Here is an 11,391-nt window from a genome sequence, read left to right as displayed (position 1 = left end):
CGAGGCTTTGACCTTCCTGTGAACAAGGTTCCAACTCCGAGGTAATGTTATAGAAATTCTTTATTATTAGACAAAAATAGACTCTTTTTTACCCCCTAGTCATAGGATCCCACTCTGATCTCTCTGCTCAGAGGGGGAGGCAGAGGAGGGAGCTCCGTGCTCCCCGCGCCTCTTCCCCTCTCCCTGCCAGGCTGGGACCTGCAGCTGGGTGGAGCTGGCAGGCCCATTCCCCTCCAGGGCTGATGTTCTCCTGCAGGTGGGGCTGTCCACATCCCCTCCGGGGTTCGACTGCTGATGCCTCCTCACCCTTCACACGCCCGTCTCTGCCATCTGCTCACATGCAAGGTCATCTCACAGGCCCGTCCACTTGGCTTAGCAGGCTGGGGGCAGGGAAGGAGAGCAGTGTCCCAGGCTGATGCCCACTCCCCGTTCCTAAGGGAGGGGGCTGGCTCCTGGGTCTCCTGGGCCCAGGCCAGGGGAAGTGAGGACTGTGGGGTGCTGAGAGGTGCGTGGTGTTGACGTGGGCTCTGAGCTTGTGGCCTTCCTTCACTTTCTCTGGCCCAGTAGGACTTTGGTGATGAAGGTGACAATGGCGCCTGCAGGCTGATCTGGGTCAAGCTCTGCAAAGAGGTGACACACGTTCTCCCAGGGGCTTCCCGGCTTCTTGGCCACGAAACCAAAGATCCTAGGGGTACGAAGCAGGGTGGGGAAGGGGCTCAACATCGCCTCCACAAAAGACTGCAGAGCCAGGGTTGGGGAGGAAGGCAGTGCCTCAGTCCCGTGGGGGGAAGGGGTGGTACTCGTGGGGGAGGCTTACTTGGAGGTGGTCCCGTCGGGGTTGGCCCATCTGCAGAAAGAGAAGAACCGTGAAGAAATGCACCCAGGGTATAGCTACTGAGGGAGGGCTGGGGCAGGGGGCGACCTGGTCTGCAGGGTCTGATGGGAGCGCGGGGCTGTGGGAGCCAAGGGTCGGGAGGGAGGCTCACCTCCGGTCCTGAGGATCGGTGCTGGAGAAGGTGATGCTGTTCACTGGGTAATGACGGCGAAAGAAGAGCCTTCGAGGAGGATCATGGGGAACGTCACAGCCAGAAACGGGGGGGGGGTCCCCAGGGTCCCCCGGGGGCTTTGGCACACATACTCACTTCCTTTGATTGTCTGTCAGTGTAATGCCCTGGGCCGAGACCTTGAAGTGGACGATGGCTGGGGTGGGCCGGGGGCTGCAGCTCAGAGCTGCCGAGCTGGCCCGGGCCACTGCTTGGGGGCCCGTCAGCGACTCTGTCTCCACTGAGGTCAGGTAGAGCACACTGCAGGCTAGGGGGCAGGAGAGGGCCGGAGGGGGGCACCGGCTTCACCAGCACCCAGATTATCTTCCCCTGTCCCTCCACACCCCCAGCTCTTGCCCTTCCCCAGCCAGCGCTGCTCCGAAGTCCTGACAATCACAGGTCACCTGTTCAAAAGGCTCTACAGCCCCCCCAGATCTAGTCCGAAATGCTGGCAAGGAGCCCAGGAATCTGCATTCCAACAAGGCTGTCCCCCACCTGCACCAAGGTTTTCATATTCATGACTTTGGGGTACTAGACTGAAGACCCCCTTTCCCACTCCCACTACAAATAGAGGGGCCCGCCCACCTCCAGGCCTTTCAGTGCCTCGTGCCCGCATCTGTAGTGCCCTACGTGGTGCCCAAGGAGAGGGAAGAGGGGAGGCGGAGGTCCCTACCGGCACCCTGACGGAGGAGGTCTGCTGCTGTGCTCATGTTGGCGGGCACTGGGGCCTCTGGGGTCTCTTCTAGAGGCTCTGAGGGAAATAAGGGCCAACAAGGAAGGTCAGCAGGGAGCCCCATTCCCTAGGAGCTGGAGAACCCTTTGTTGTCCCAGGGGAAGGCAGGCAGGGAGCCAGGACCTGGGGATGCTGACTGGGGCTGCAGTGGGTGAGGAGAAGTGGGAGGACAGATCCCAAGACACCCACCTTTGCTGGGAATGCGCAGGCAGCAGGGCAGGGACAGTGGGGAGATGGAGTGCTGGGAGACCAGGGCGGACAGGCTGCCTGCAGGGAGAGGTGAGAGAAGCCGTGAGGTGCCCCCAGATATCCCCAGCTCTCCCTCCACCCTCCCGAAACCCTTTGGCCCCCCTAGGCCAACCCACTGTAACCTTCCCCTGCTGCTCACCAAAGTAGGGCTCACTGGGACAACCCTTGATCTTCACCCCTTTGGGCCCAGTTTCAATGAGAAAATGGCGGACAAGTTGTTCCAAGGGGTCCCCTGAGGTGAGGGGAGAGGAAGCCTTTATCAGATTCTAGGTCCCTGCTTTCTCCCCTGCTGGGATTCTTTCCAGAGCTGGAGCGGTCACTTCCTGCCTCTCCCCACCAAGAAGTGCCATGGCCCACCCCGCCTCGTGTTGCCTCTGGAACCTGCCCCCACTCCACTCCCCTTCTCCCTCAGGTTCGGGCATGCTGTACCTTTCCAGGGCTGGGCGCTGGGTGGAGGTGTGGCCACCTTGAGGGCCAGCCCATAGGCTCCTTGGAATGAATGACTGTCCCTGATCAGGAAGGCCCCAGGATCCTTGTCCTTCAGCAGGGCAATGGCTGGGAGGAGGGGGGAGAAGTCCTCACACAGTGGCTGCCTGAGCCCCACGTAGCCCCGCTCTACCTTGGCTACTCAAGCCCTAGGCCTCTCACCCTAACGGCTGTGGTGTTTTGGGGCGCCTGGGGATGGAGCTTTAGAGTTAAAAGGGCACGGACAGTGTTGATTCTAAACTTCCTTGGGCCCAAAGCCCAGAACCAACTGCTAGTGAGAGACTCAGCCCAGGTAAACCTGCTGAGACAGGGAGGAGGCACTGGAAGGATGGGTTCTCAAGCCAAGACGGAGCCCGGGAGGGTGGGAAGGGAGGGGCAGGCTGGCTTCTCACCTTGGTCACGGGACAGGTGCGGTTTGTACCAGAACTTGGACGTATCCTGGACGAACTTGACATTGCTCTGGCTCTCTTGCATAGGGGGCTCTAGGACAGGGAGGGACCGAGCTTGACCCCAGTACTTCCCAGCGCCCATGCCATGCCCCTCCTTGGGAGACAGGTTCTCACAAGGGGGTCCCACCCTCCTCAAGGCCTTTTATACCTGGGGGCTGGGGGACATTATCCGGGAGCAGAGGTGCAAAGGTGACATGGTGACTGGTGCCTCTGGCTGGTGGTGATGCCTGCTCTGAGCCCCAGGGTCCTGGCTGTTGCCCAGGTCCCAGCAAGTGGCGTTTCTCGGGAAGTGGGGGCTGGGTGGGGCCATTGATGTCATAGGAGGCAGCCAGGGGGAAGGCAGGCGTGGGTGAGCTCTGAGGTGGCTCTGAGCTGGCCACAAGCCAGGGCATCTGGGTAGGCACAGGAGTGAGGGGGGACCCATCCGGACTATCTGGGGGGTCTCGAAGGCCCTGCCAGGGGGCATGGCGGAGGCCAGGCAGCGTGGTGGGCACGGGGCCCCTCGGACTGGCACTGTCCGAGCGGCTCCCCGGGCTCTTCTCCTGAGGCCAGTCATTGGGTGAGCTGGGGGGGGAGGTGGGGGAGAAGGGGCTAGCGGCCGGAAGCTCAAGCCCACTTCTTGCTGGCAGCTCGGAAGCCTTTTCAGCGCCTCCCTGGGGAATAGATGGCAAGGCCTCGCCAGGACTTAGTCTCTGAGTGGGCACCAAGGTGGGGGACGTGCTGTCCTGCCGTCGGGTGCTGTAGTTTGGGAGGGCGGGCAGTGGTCAGTAGGTTAGCAGGGCTGCAGAGCCCCTGTGTGAGCCACCCCCACCCCCAGCTTTCCAGGCTGCCTTGGTGCCTGGACACCCCCGGCCCCTCCGCATACCTTTCCTTGCCCTGGACTGGGCTGCTGGTGTGCAGGGGTGTGGAGGGCCCAGACAGCTCAGAAGAGGCACTGCACGGAGCATCACGGGGAGACCGAGGCAGGGTACTGTGCCCGCTCGGGCCCTCCCTCCAGGACGCTGGCTCAGGTGACTCTGTGGGGAAGGTGAGAAAAGGGGCTATGAGCCAGAGGTCCCTTCTGTCCGGCTTAGCTCTCTCTCTGCACCTTTCCCACCATCTTCCAGAACCCTCCTCTTCCCTAGGCACTCCGCAGCCCAGCGCCCTCACCTGCAGATGCCAAGGGTCCTGCTGGGGCCAGGTGCCCAGGCATCGGGTACCTGTCCCCTCCCTCCTCCGCAGGGATCTCGTAGCTCAGCTTCCTGGACTGCGGGTAGGGTGGGCTGCCTGGGGACACGGAGCCAGCCCGTGGGGAGTGGGCGCCAGAACTGGAGTACGCTCTGGCCTCAGCTGGAGAGCCACAGCTATGAGGCACGCGGCCATAGGCCGGGCAGTAACTGGGAACTGCTCCTCCATAGCCGTAGGTCACCAGGGCAGGGTACCCTGGATGCCCATACCTGCCTTCGGGGCACACGGCATAGGGGCAGCCCTCATGCCCATCGTCGCCCACCTTGGGTGGCTTCAGGCAGCTGTAGTCGGGCATCGGGGCATGGTGATGCCCGCAGGCCGGCACGAGCAGGGGCAGTGGGTGCCCTGGCCGCACGGGGTGCAGGAGGGGCTTGCCCGCCTCGCCCGCCCAGCCCTCTCCGGCCTCCCTCTCCAGCCGCAGCCCATATAGGGCCGCGGTGGGCAGCGCCAGCTTCTCGTCACAGGCGGGGCACGAGCAGAGGGCAGGCAGCCCCGCGTCCTCCAGGATCACCACCTCCCGGTAGCCTGGGGCCCGGTAGCCGAAGTCCCCATTGGCTGGTTTCCCCAGCTCAGGTGGGTAGGGATACGGGCCCTCGGACAGTGATCGGCAGAGGCGCCTCTTCTCCACAGAGGCCTCGGCGTAGCCCTGGGGGTGCCCCTCGTAGCCCCCATAGGCCAGCCGCCGCCTCTCCAGGGTTCCCTCTGGCCGGTAGTAGCCCCCATTGGGGACCCCGCAGGGCTCCCGGTAGCCCTGGCGGCAGGAGCAGTGGCGGCTGAGGCCAGGTCTGTGGCCTGAGTACATTCCGAGGTGCGGGCCTCCGCCCGCGGGGGGCTGCTCTTCATCATCGAGGATGGCCGTCTCACGCCCAGCGCCCCGGCCCCCGCCGGCCACTCCACAGCCTCCCAGGAGGCGATCGAGCTCCTGCCGCTCGGCAGCTGTCGGGGGCGGCCGGCCAGGGGACTCGGCAGCGGGCTCCGTGGTCAGCGTGGACGAATGGCCTGAGTCGCTGCTGACAGACAGCATGGGGGGTGGAGGTGGCTCTGGAGAGGGCGCTGGCGGGGTCTGGCGGGGGGCCCGCTGCACCTGGGCATAAGGACTGCCGTCCAGAGGTCCCCGGGTGTGGGTCGGGGAGCCTGAGTCGGGAGAGGACCAGGGAGGGGGGGCAAGCAGGGAGAAGGGGGAGAGAGAAAATTAATGAGAGGGCACAGTGCAGGAGACTGTGGCTCGGGGGTGTCTCTTGAGAGGGGGAATCTGTCCGGGAGGAAGGACACCTACACCTCCCACCGCCCCTGGGCCTGTCCACGCACCGTCCACACTGTCCTCATGGTGCTGATTGAAGTTCTCGTAGGAGTCCCAGCGCACGGCGGGCTCCGCGGTGTTGTAGTCAACAGAGACCGAAGGCTCATTCCGTGGGGTGTTGCCTGCAGAAGGGCCAGCCAGGTGTTGGGGAGCAGGGACACAACCTTTAGCCCCGCCCCCAGGTTTGGCTCTTACCTTTGATCTTTTCAGGGCTGGAGGAGAAGACGAACTCCACTGAGGCTTGGAAGGGGAACCTCTCATCTGCGGAGAATGGACGGTGAGGAGCCAGGCCCCTGCCCGCCCTCACCTGGGCTCCGGCCCCTGCGTCTGTCTCCAGCTCACCAGCCCAGGCCTCGTCCAGCTGGTCCTTGGGGAAAGTGAGCCGTGGCCCGTGGATGGTGCATGTGTGGAACTGGACTCGGAACACCAGGGTCCGGTCTGTCCCCCGGCCACCCTTGTGATAGCAGGTCACCTGGAGGAGGGAAGGGAGACCGGGGGTCAGGCCCTCCTGTCCACTTACGTCTCCTCTGTGCTTCCATCCTGGGGACTGTCTGGCCACAGCTCAGCCCGGCCTCAACTCTAGGTGACGCAACCCCCCCCCATGGGGACTAAGTTTCCACCCTCCCATCTGCCTTGAACCGATGACTCACCAGAGACAATGCCGCTGGCGGGATACACCAGCACCCCTTGCACCCCCCTTCCCAGGATGGCCCCTCACCATGACATCGCCTTTGAGGAGGAGGGCTGGCTCCAGGCTGATGCAAAGCTGCTGGGGCCCAGGGCCTGCGATGTGACTGAGGAAGAGAGGACAAGGCTGAGGCTGAATCGGAGGCACTCTGAATCAGAGGCTGGGCTGGTGGTGGGGGGTAGGAGGGGTCAGGAGGGAGTTGGGAGACTGGAGTCTGAGGCCTGAGTGAGAACCTCTCGGTCTGTAAAATGGACTCCTTGACGGCATACGTTTCCGGGTGCAGTGGTAGGAGCGGGCGGCCCGGGTGTGTGGGGAGGCTGGAGGAACAGGAAGGCGGGGAGCAAGGGGCCTGGGAACAGAGCGCTCACTAGATTCCAGATGTGTAGACCAGCTGCATGGACTGGTAGATCTTGAGGAAGGGCTGGAAGCCTGGAGGTACAGGGAGGAGAAGGGCGTGAGGGGTATGAATGGAGGGGGTGGGGGACGGCCCTCCCTGTGGAGCACATCCCAGGCCGACTCACCGGTGCCAGGTTCAAAGGCTGGCAGCACGGGCACGAGCACATAGTGCAGGAAGAGTGGGCTGCTGTTCATTCTGATGGAGCCAGCCAGGAGGCCGCTAAAGTAGCTGATGTACCTGGAAGTGCGTCAGTGAGGACATGAGCCCCTCGCTCTGGGGGTCCCTCCGTATCATTTCTACCATGAACACACCCCCCCACCCTCGGAAGGCCTGCCTTTCTCAGCACCTCCCTCCCATCTTCCAGCTCACCAGGAAGTTCTTCCTCACATCTAACCTCAATCCCTCTTGCTGTCTCCGTGGTTTGTACTTGCTGGCCCCTCTGCCTAGAATGTTCTTCCCCCCAGATCTCTGCTTCCCATGATAGAGAAGGGCTCTGACTGTCCTGCAAGTCTCTCTTTATCACAAGCTCCGTGAGAGCAGGGACCTGGTTTGTTCTGAATTCTCAGCCCCTGGCACTGTGCCTGGCACACAGAAGGTGCTCCATGAAGGTGCGCTGTATGAACTAGAGAATCTGGGCCTTGGCGGCCCTGGAGGGAGCCGCTCCTGTGGCCCATCCCCACCCAGGCTGCTCACCGGCGCTGGGAGGGCTGCAGCTCCGCGGCCACCTTGTCCTCGCAGAACTTCCTCATGGTAAGCGTGGCCAGTGCCTGGTCTGCCCTGGGGACCGCAGGGCCAGTGTGGGGGATCAGGGGCTTGTATCCATCCAGGCCTCCCAACCCTAAGCCCCCGGGGAGGGAGGAGACATGTGATCTCCCGAGTCTAGAGGAAGCCCAGAGTGCTGGTGAAGAGGACCAGGAACCCCACAGACAGTCACTTTGCTAGTTGTTGGACCTCAGGCAAATGTTCCCTGAGTTTTTAGTTTCCTCCTCTGTAAAATGGGGCAATAAGACCATGTTATGGGTTGAATTGTGTCTCCCAAAAAGATATGTACCTCAGAATGTGACCTTATTTGGAAATAGGGTCGTTGCAGAATTAGTTAAGATGTTATACTGGAGTAGGGATGAGCCCTTAATCCAATATGATTGGTGTCCTTAGAAGAAGAGAAGAGACAGACAGACACACACACAGGAAGAAAGCCACGTGACGACCGAGGCAGAGCTGGAGTGACGCAGCGGCAAGCCGGGGGACACCAAGGATATCTGCTCACCACCAGAAGCTAGAGAGAGGTAAGGCAGGGTTCTACCCAGAGTCTCAGTGGGAGTCCAGCCCTGCCGACACCTCGTTTTAGACGCCTAGCCTCCAGAACTGAGGCAATGAATTTCTGTGGTCTTAAGCCATTTAGTTTGTGGCACTTTGTTACGGCAGCCCTGGGAATCTGACACAGATCCTCTGCTGGGAACCGTGGTGAAGTACAAGTGAGAACAAGGAGGTGGAAAGGCCAAGTTGATAGTAAATGGCTCTCTGAACACAGAGGTGGGCTTCAAGGGAGATGGGCTCATCAAAGCCAACTGGAGGCAGGGTCACTGGGGAAGGGGCCAGTGCGGGGCCCGGGAGCCTCACCCTGCAGAGATCTTGCTGTAGTGCATGTAGGCGGAGACGATGACCCCGAGCTTGCCCTTGCTCCCCTGAGGATAGAGAGATAGGCATGGAGGGCCAGCTGGGGCCCCAGGCTGAGGGCACCCCAGCCCTGTGAACCCGAGGTCCCAGCCCACCTTGCAGTACAGCACGACTACGTGCTGTGGGTCTGCACTGAGCCACGTCTCCATGGCTTTGCAGATGGAACACAGCTTGTCCAGGGGCGGTGCATGCAGCTCAGGCCAGCCGAAGTCCTGGACCTGGAGGTGTGGGGGTACAACTGAGGGTGGGGGCCAAACGCGAAGAGAGATGGGTGGGGATGGAAAAGGGACCAGATGTAGGGGTCGGTCGGGGCCAAGGTCAAGGGACTGTTGGTTGTTCAAGGCAGCCTCAGCACTTTGCTCACCAGTACAATGGGTTGATGCCTGCTGCACCGTGTCGCAAGTAGTAAGTCATCTGGGAAAGTGCTTAAGAATGAAGTCGATGCCAATCGCTACTATTAAGGAGGAGGCTGGGGGCTTCTAGGGTGGGGGTGGTTCAGTTTAATGGCTTTAATCCCCTCCTACCTTAGGGTTTAGGCGGGACAGGTCATGTCTTTTCTCTGAAAGGTTGAAGAGCTGCAAGGAAAGGGGGGCTTTAGAAGGAAGTGACCACAAGGTGTGAGGTGCGGTCCCCTGCTGTGACCCTAAGCAAAGTCTTTCTCCCAAAGGAGGAGGTCGCTACAGCCCAGAGGGGGCATTCCGGATCGGCTCCCGCTGCCCCGCCCCCGGGCCCCGCCCCCCTGGGACCGCGCCTCCGCGAGACTGGCGTCCGGGAGCAGCTCCGCCCATCCGGATCTCCCAGCCCTTTAATTGGCTGACTGCGGCAGGCCCCGCCCCTCACCAGGTACTTGTCGCGGTGCTTGGATTGCAGCACGTGAGCCAGCTCGCGCAGGTGGCCCCGGTGTCGCTGCTCGTCGGGCCGCGCGGGGAAGGCGGCGGCCAGGATCCGCTCCGTCACGTAAGTGAGGTCCAAGTCCCAGCGGCGCTCCATAAGCGGGTCCAGGCTGAAGCTCCTGGGAGGGGGCGAAGCCTGCGTCAGGCACGGGGGCGGGGCTCCCGGGGGCCGGTGGGAGCGGAGCGCGAGGCCTCGGGGTCCCCAGGGTAGGTGGGGCCGCTCGCGGGCGGGGGGCTGCCCGGAGGGCTTTGCTGGGAAGCGCTGCGCCGGGCTGAGGTGGGGGACCGCCCCGGCGCCCTCACTTACCTGGGCAGAGTGCTGCGCTGCTTGGAGTGGTTCAGAGACTTGGTGGATCCCTGGTGGATGAGGAGACGGTGCTCATGTTTGGGTGTCCCCCAGTCTAGGCTCCCCGCTCCAGAGTGCCCTGAACTTTTGTCCTCAGGCGAAACCTAGGTCCGTACCCTCACAGCTACCTGCTGCCGCCCCCTCCTGCAGCATCACTTACCAGGTGCTCTATGCGCCTCACAGGGGCCGTGTTTCTCCGCTAGAGGGAGACGGAGAAGGAAAAGGGAGGGGTTAGGACGGGGGCAGGGACCAGTGCGCCTGGGGCTGATGGAGAGGGCACGCCAGTGTCCCTGTGGGGGCAGTACTGGGCGAGGGGAGAGGAGTCCTAACCCCCAGCAGGCCCAAGGGCAAGAGGAGTAGAGGGCTCGTTTTCCCCCTCTCCCTCGGGATGCCCAAGGCCCACAGCAGTCCGCCCAAGGCAGCCTCCTGGGGGCCCTGTCTGCGGCCACCAGACCTGTGGACACCTCCTTGCCTCCCCCGCTCCATCTCAGAGCACACTCACCAGCTCCGCAGGAGGCAAGGCCTGACAGGACGAAGTGACCTGGAAGGAGACCGATCGAGGGACTGAGCTCCTGGGGCAAGGGGCTCTCCTGGGCTTGAGGATGGGGTACCTCTCAGCTTCAGCAAGGTGGAGGGGCTTTCAGGAGATGGGCGCACACTCCAGCTGAGGTTCCTCTATTTAAGGGAGCCTCCCCTCTGGCCTCTCGGTCCCCCACCCCCGGACCCCCCACTTGTTGCTTTTGGCTCCCAGCCCCCTGCCCACACAGACCCCCATTCATCCAGCTGCGGGGCACGAGTTATATATAGAGCCATGCAGGCAGGCTATGGCCAGGAACGGACACTGGCCTCTTTCACCGGGAGACCCCGCCCCTGGGCACACAGCTCCCCCAGGCCAACTCCAAGCCCTGGGACCCCCCGCACTGCAGGAGGACGACTCAGAGATGGGGCTGTCTCAGGTCCCCAGTGGACCGTGACGCTATCTTGTACCTTCTGCCCAGCCTTTTCCAGGGCCCAGGACAAGTCCCACCCAGGCATCCTGAGGACCCTTCCCCAGAGGGAAGGCACAGCCCATCCGGCTGCCCAGTCTTTGAAATCCTGCTCCCCCCCCCCCGCACCCACCCCACCCTTCCTCCTCCTCATTCTCCTCCTCTTCTCCACCCCCATCCTCTCGCCAGCTGCAGCCTGGGCACAGCACCAAGACAAACGCTGTCTCCTGTCCACCAGCCTGGGCCAGCCCTCCAGGGGGCGGAGTAGGGTGGTTCTTAAAGGGCCCAGTACAGCACCCACTCCCACCCCAGCAGGGGATTCCCCAATGATGAGAGGGGTGGAGGGTTGATGCCAGTGTGACTGGAGAAGCCTGTTTCAGAGCAAGGGACTCTAGTTCCCCTCCCCCAATCAAGCACCCACCTTTGCTTCACATTTTCTGTGTGTTGCCACCTTGCAAACTAGAGGATGGTGGGGAGAAGAGAGAGGTTAGCAAGGGCCTGTTGGGGCAGTGGAGGGCGTAGCCCTCCCCCCACCTTCCCAGGCCCTGAGATCAGATCTTGGGACTTCCAAGAGTGTGTTGAGATGGAGTGGGGAGGGGGCAAGGGCGGTTCAAAGGAAGCATATGGCGGTAGGGTAGTACCGCCCAGGGCCCAGGCCAGGGAGGGAGGGAGCCAGGGCTGAAGTCCTCGGGTGGGGGTGGGTGGGGGTGAGGAGAGAGGGAGGGAGGGAGGGAGGTCCCCATCACAGGTCAGAGTGGGGAAGGGTGGAGAGTGGTGGGTCTCCTGGGTTGCAGGGGTGGGGAGTGTCTGTCACGGGGAGCATGCTCGTTTGGATTTCCATGAGTCTGCCCGCTGGAGTTGTGCACACAGTGGTGCTGGGTGGAGGCTCTCAGTCACAGGACGGGGCACCTCACCTC

The 11,391-nt window shown here is 62.6% G+C and overlaps 1 protein-coding gene across 2 annotated transcripts; it reads right to left on the bottom strand.

The window, feature by feature from the left end:
* Positions 1-42: 42 nt before the first annotated feature.
* TNS2 (tensin 2) lies at positions 43-11,153 on the bottom strand. Of its 2 annotated transcripts, XM_034644614.1 has the most exons (27): positions 10,896-11,153; positions 9,991-10,029; positions 9,649-9,687; positions 9,450-9,499; positions 9,090-9,261; positions 8,774-8,824; positions 8,345-8,467; positions 8,193-8,257; positions 7,266-7,349; positions 6,697-6,809; positions 6,544-6,604; positions 6,206-6,281; positions 5,830-5,959; positions 5,683-5,748; positions 5,496-5,609; positions 4,110-5,321; positions 3,826-3,976; positions 3,109-3,698; positions 2,904-2,993; positions 2,455-2,580; positions 2,165-2,257; positions 1,966-2,043; positions 1,717-1,794; positions 1,143-1,311; positions 987-1,055; positions 818-847; positions 43-685 (listed from the first exon to the last, which is right to left on the bottom strand). In XM_034644614.1, the coding sequence occupies exons 5-27, from the start codon at positions 9,237-9,239 to the stop codon at positions 547-549; spliced, it is 3,858 nt and encodes a 1,285-aa protein (XP_034500505.1). In that variant the 5' UTR covers positions 9,240-9,261; positions 9,450-9,499; positions 9,649-9,687; positions 9,991-10,029; positions 10,896-11,153; the 3' UTR covers positions 43-546. The 2 variants fall into 2 exon arrangements, with proteins under 2 accessions (XP_034500505.1, XP_034500506.1); XM_034644615.1 differs by lacking the exons at positions 8,193-8,257; positions 8,345-8,467; positions 8,774-8,824; ... (3 more) ...; positions 9,991-10,029; positions 10,896-11,153 and adding an exon at positions 7,624-7,722.
* Between the last annotated feature and the right edge of the window lie 238 nt (positions 11,154-11,391).

This window comes from Ailuropoda melanoleuca, chromosome 16, assembly GCF_002007445.2.
Source record: "Ailuropoda melanoleuca isolate Jingjing chromosome 16, ASM200744v2, whole genome shotgun sequence".
Taxonomy (NCBI): Eukaryota; Metazoa; Chordata; class Mammalia; order Carnivora; family Ursidae; genus Ailuropoda; species Ailuropoda melanoleuca.
The sequence above is the reverse complement of the archived record's forward strand: the minus strand, read 5'-3'. Positions and strand labels throughout refer to the sequence as shown.

Coding starts and splice junctions, on each gene's coding strand:
- TNS2 (XM_034644614.1), bottom strand. CDS start 9,239: ATGGAGCGCCGCTGGGACTTGGACCTCACTTACGTGACGGAGCGGATC. Junction 8,468..8,773: donor TGTCCCGCCTAAACCCTAAG/GTAGGAGGGGAT, acceptor CCACACCTCCAG/GTCCAGGACTTCGGCTGGCC. Junction 1,312..1,716: donor CCTCCTCCGTCAGGGTGCCG/GTAGGGACCTCC, acceptor CCTGCCCCCTAG/CCTGCAGTGTGCTCTACCTG.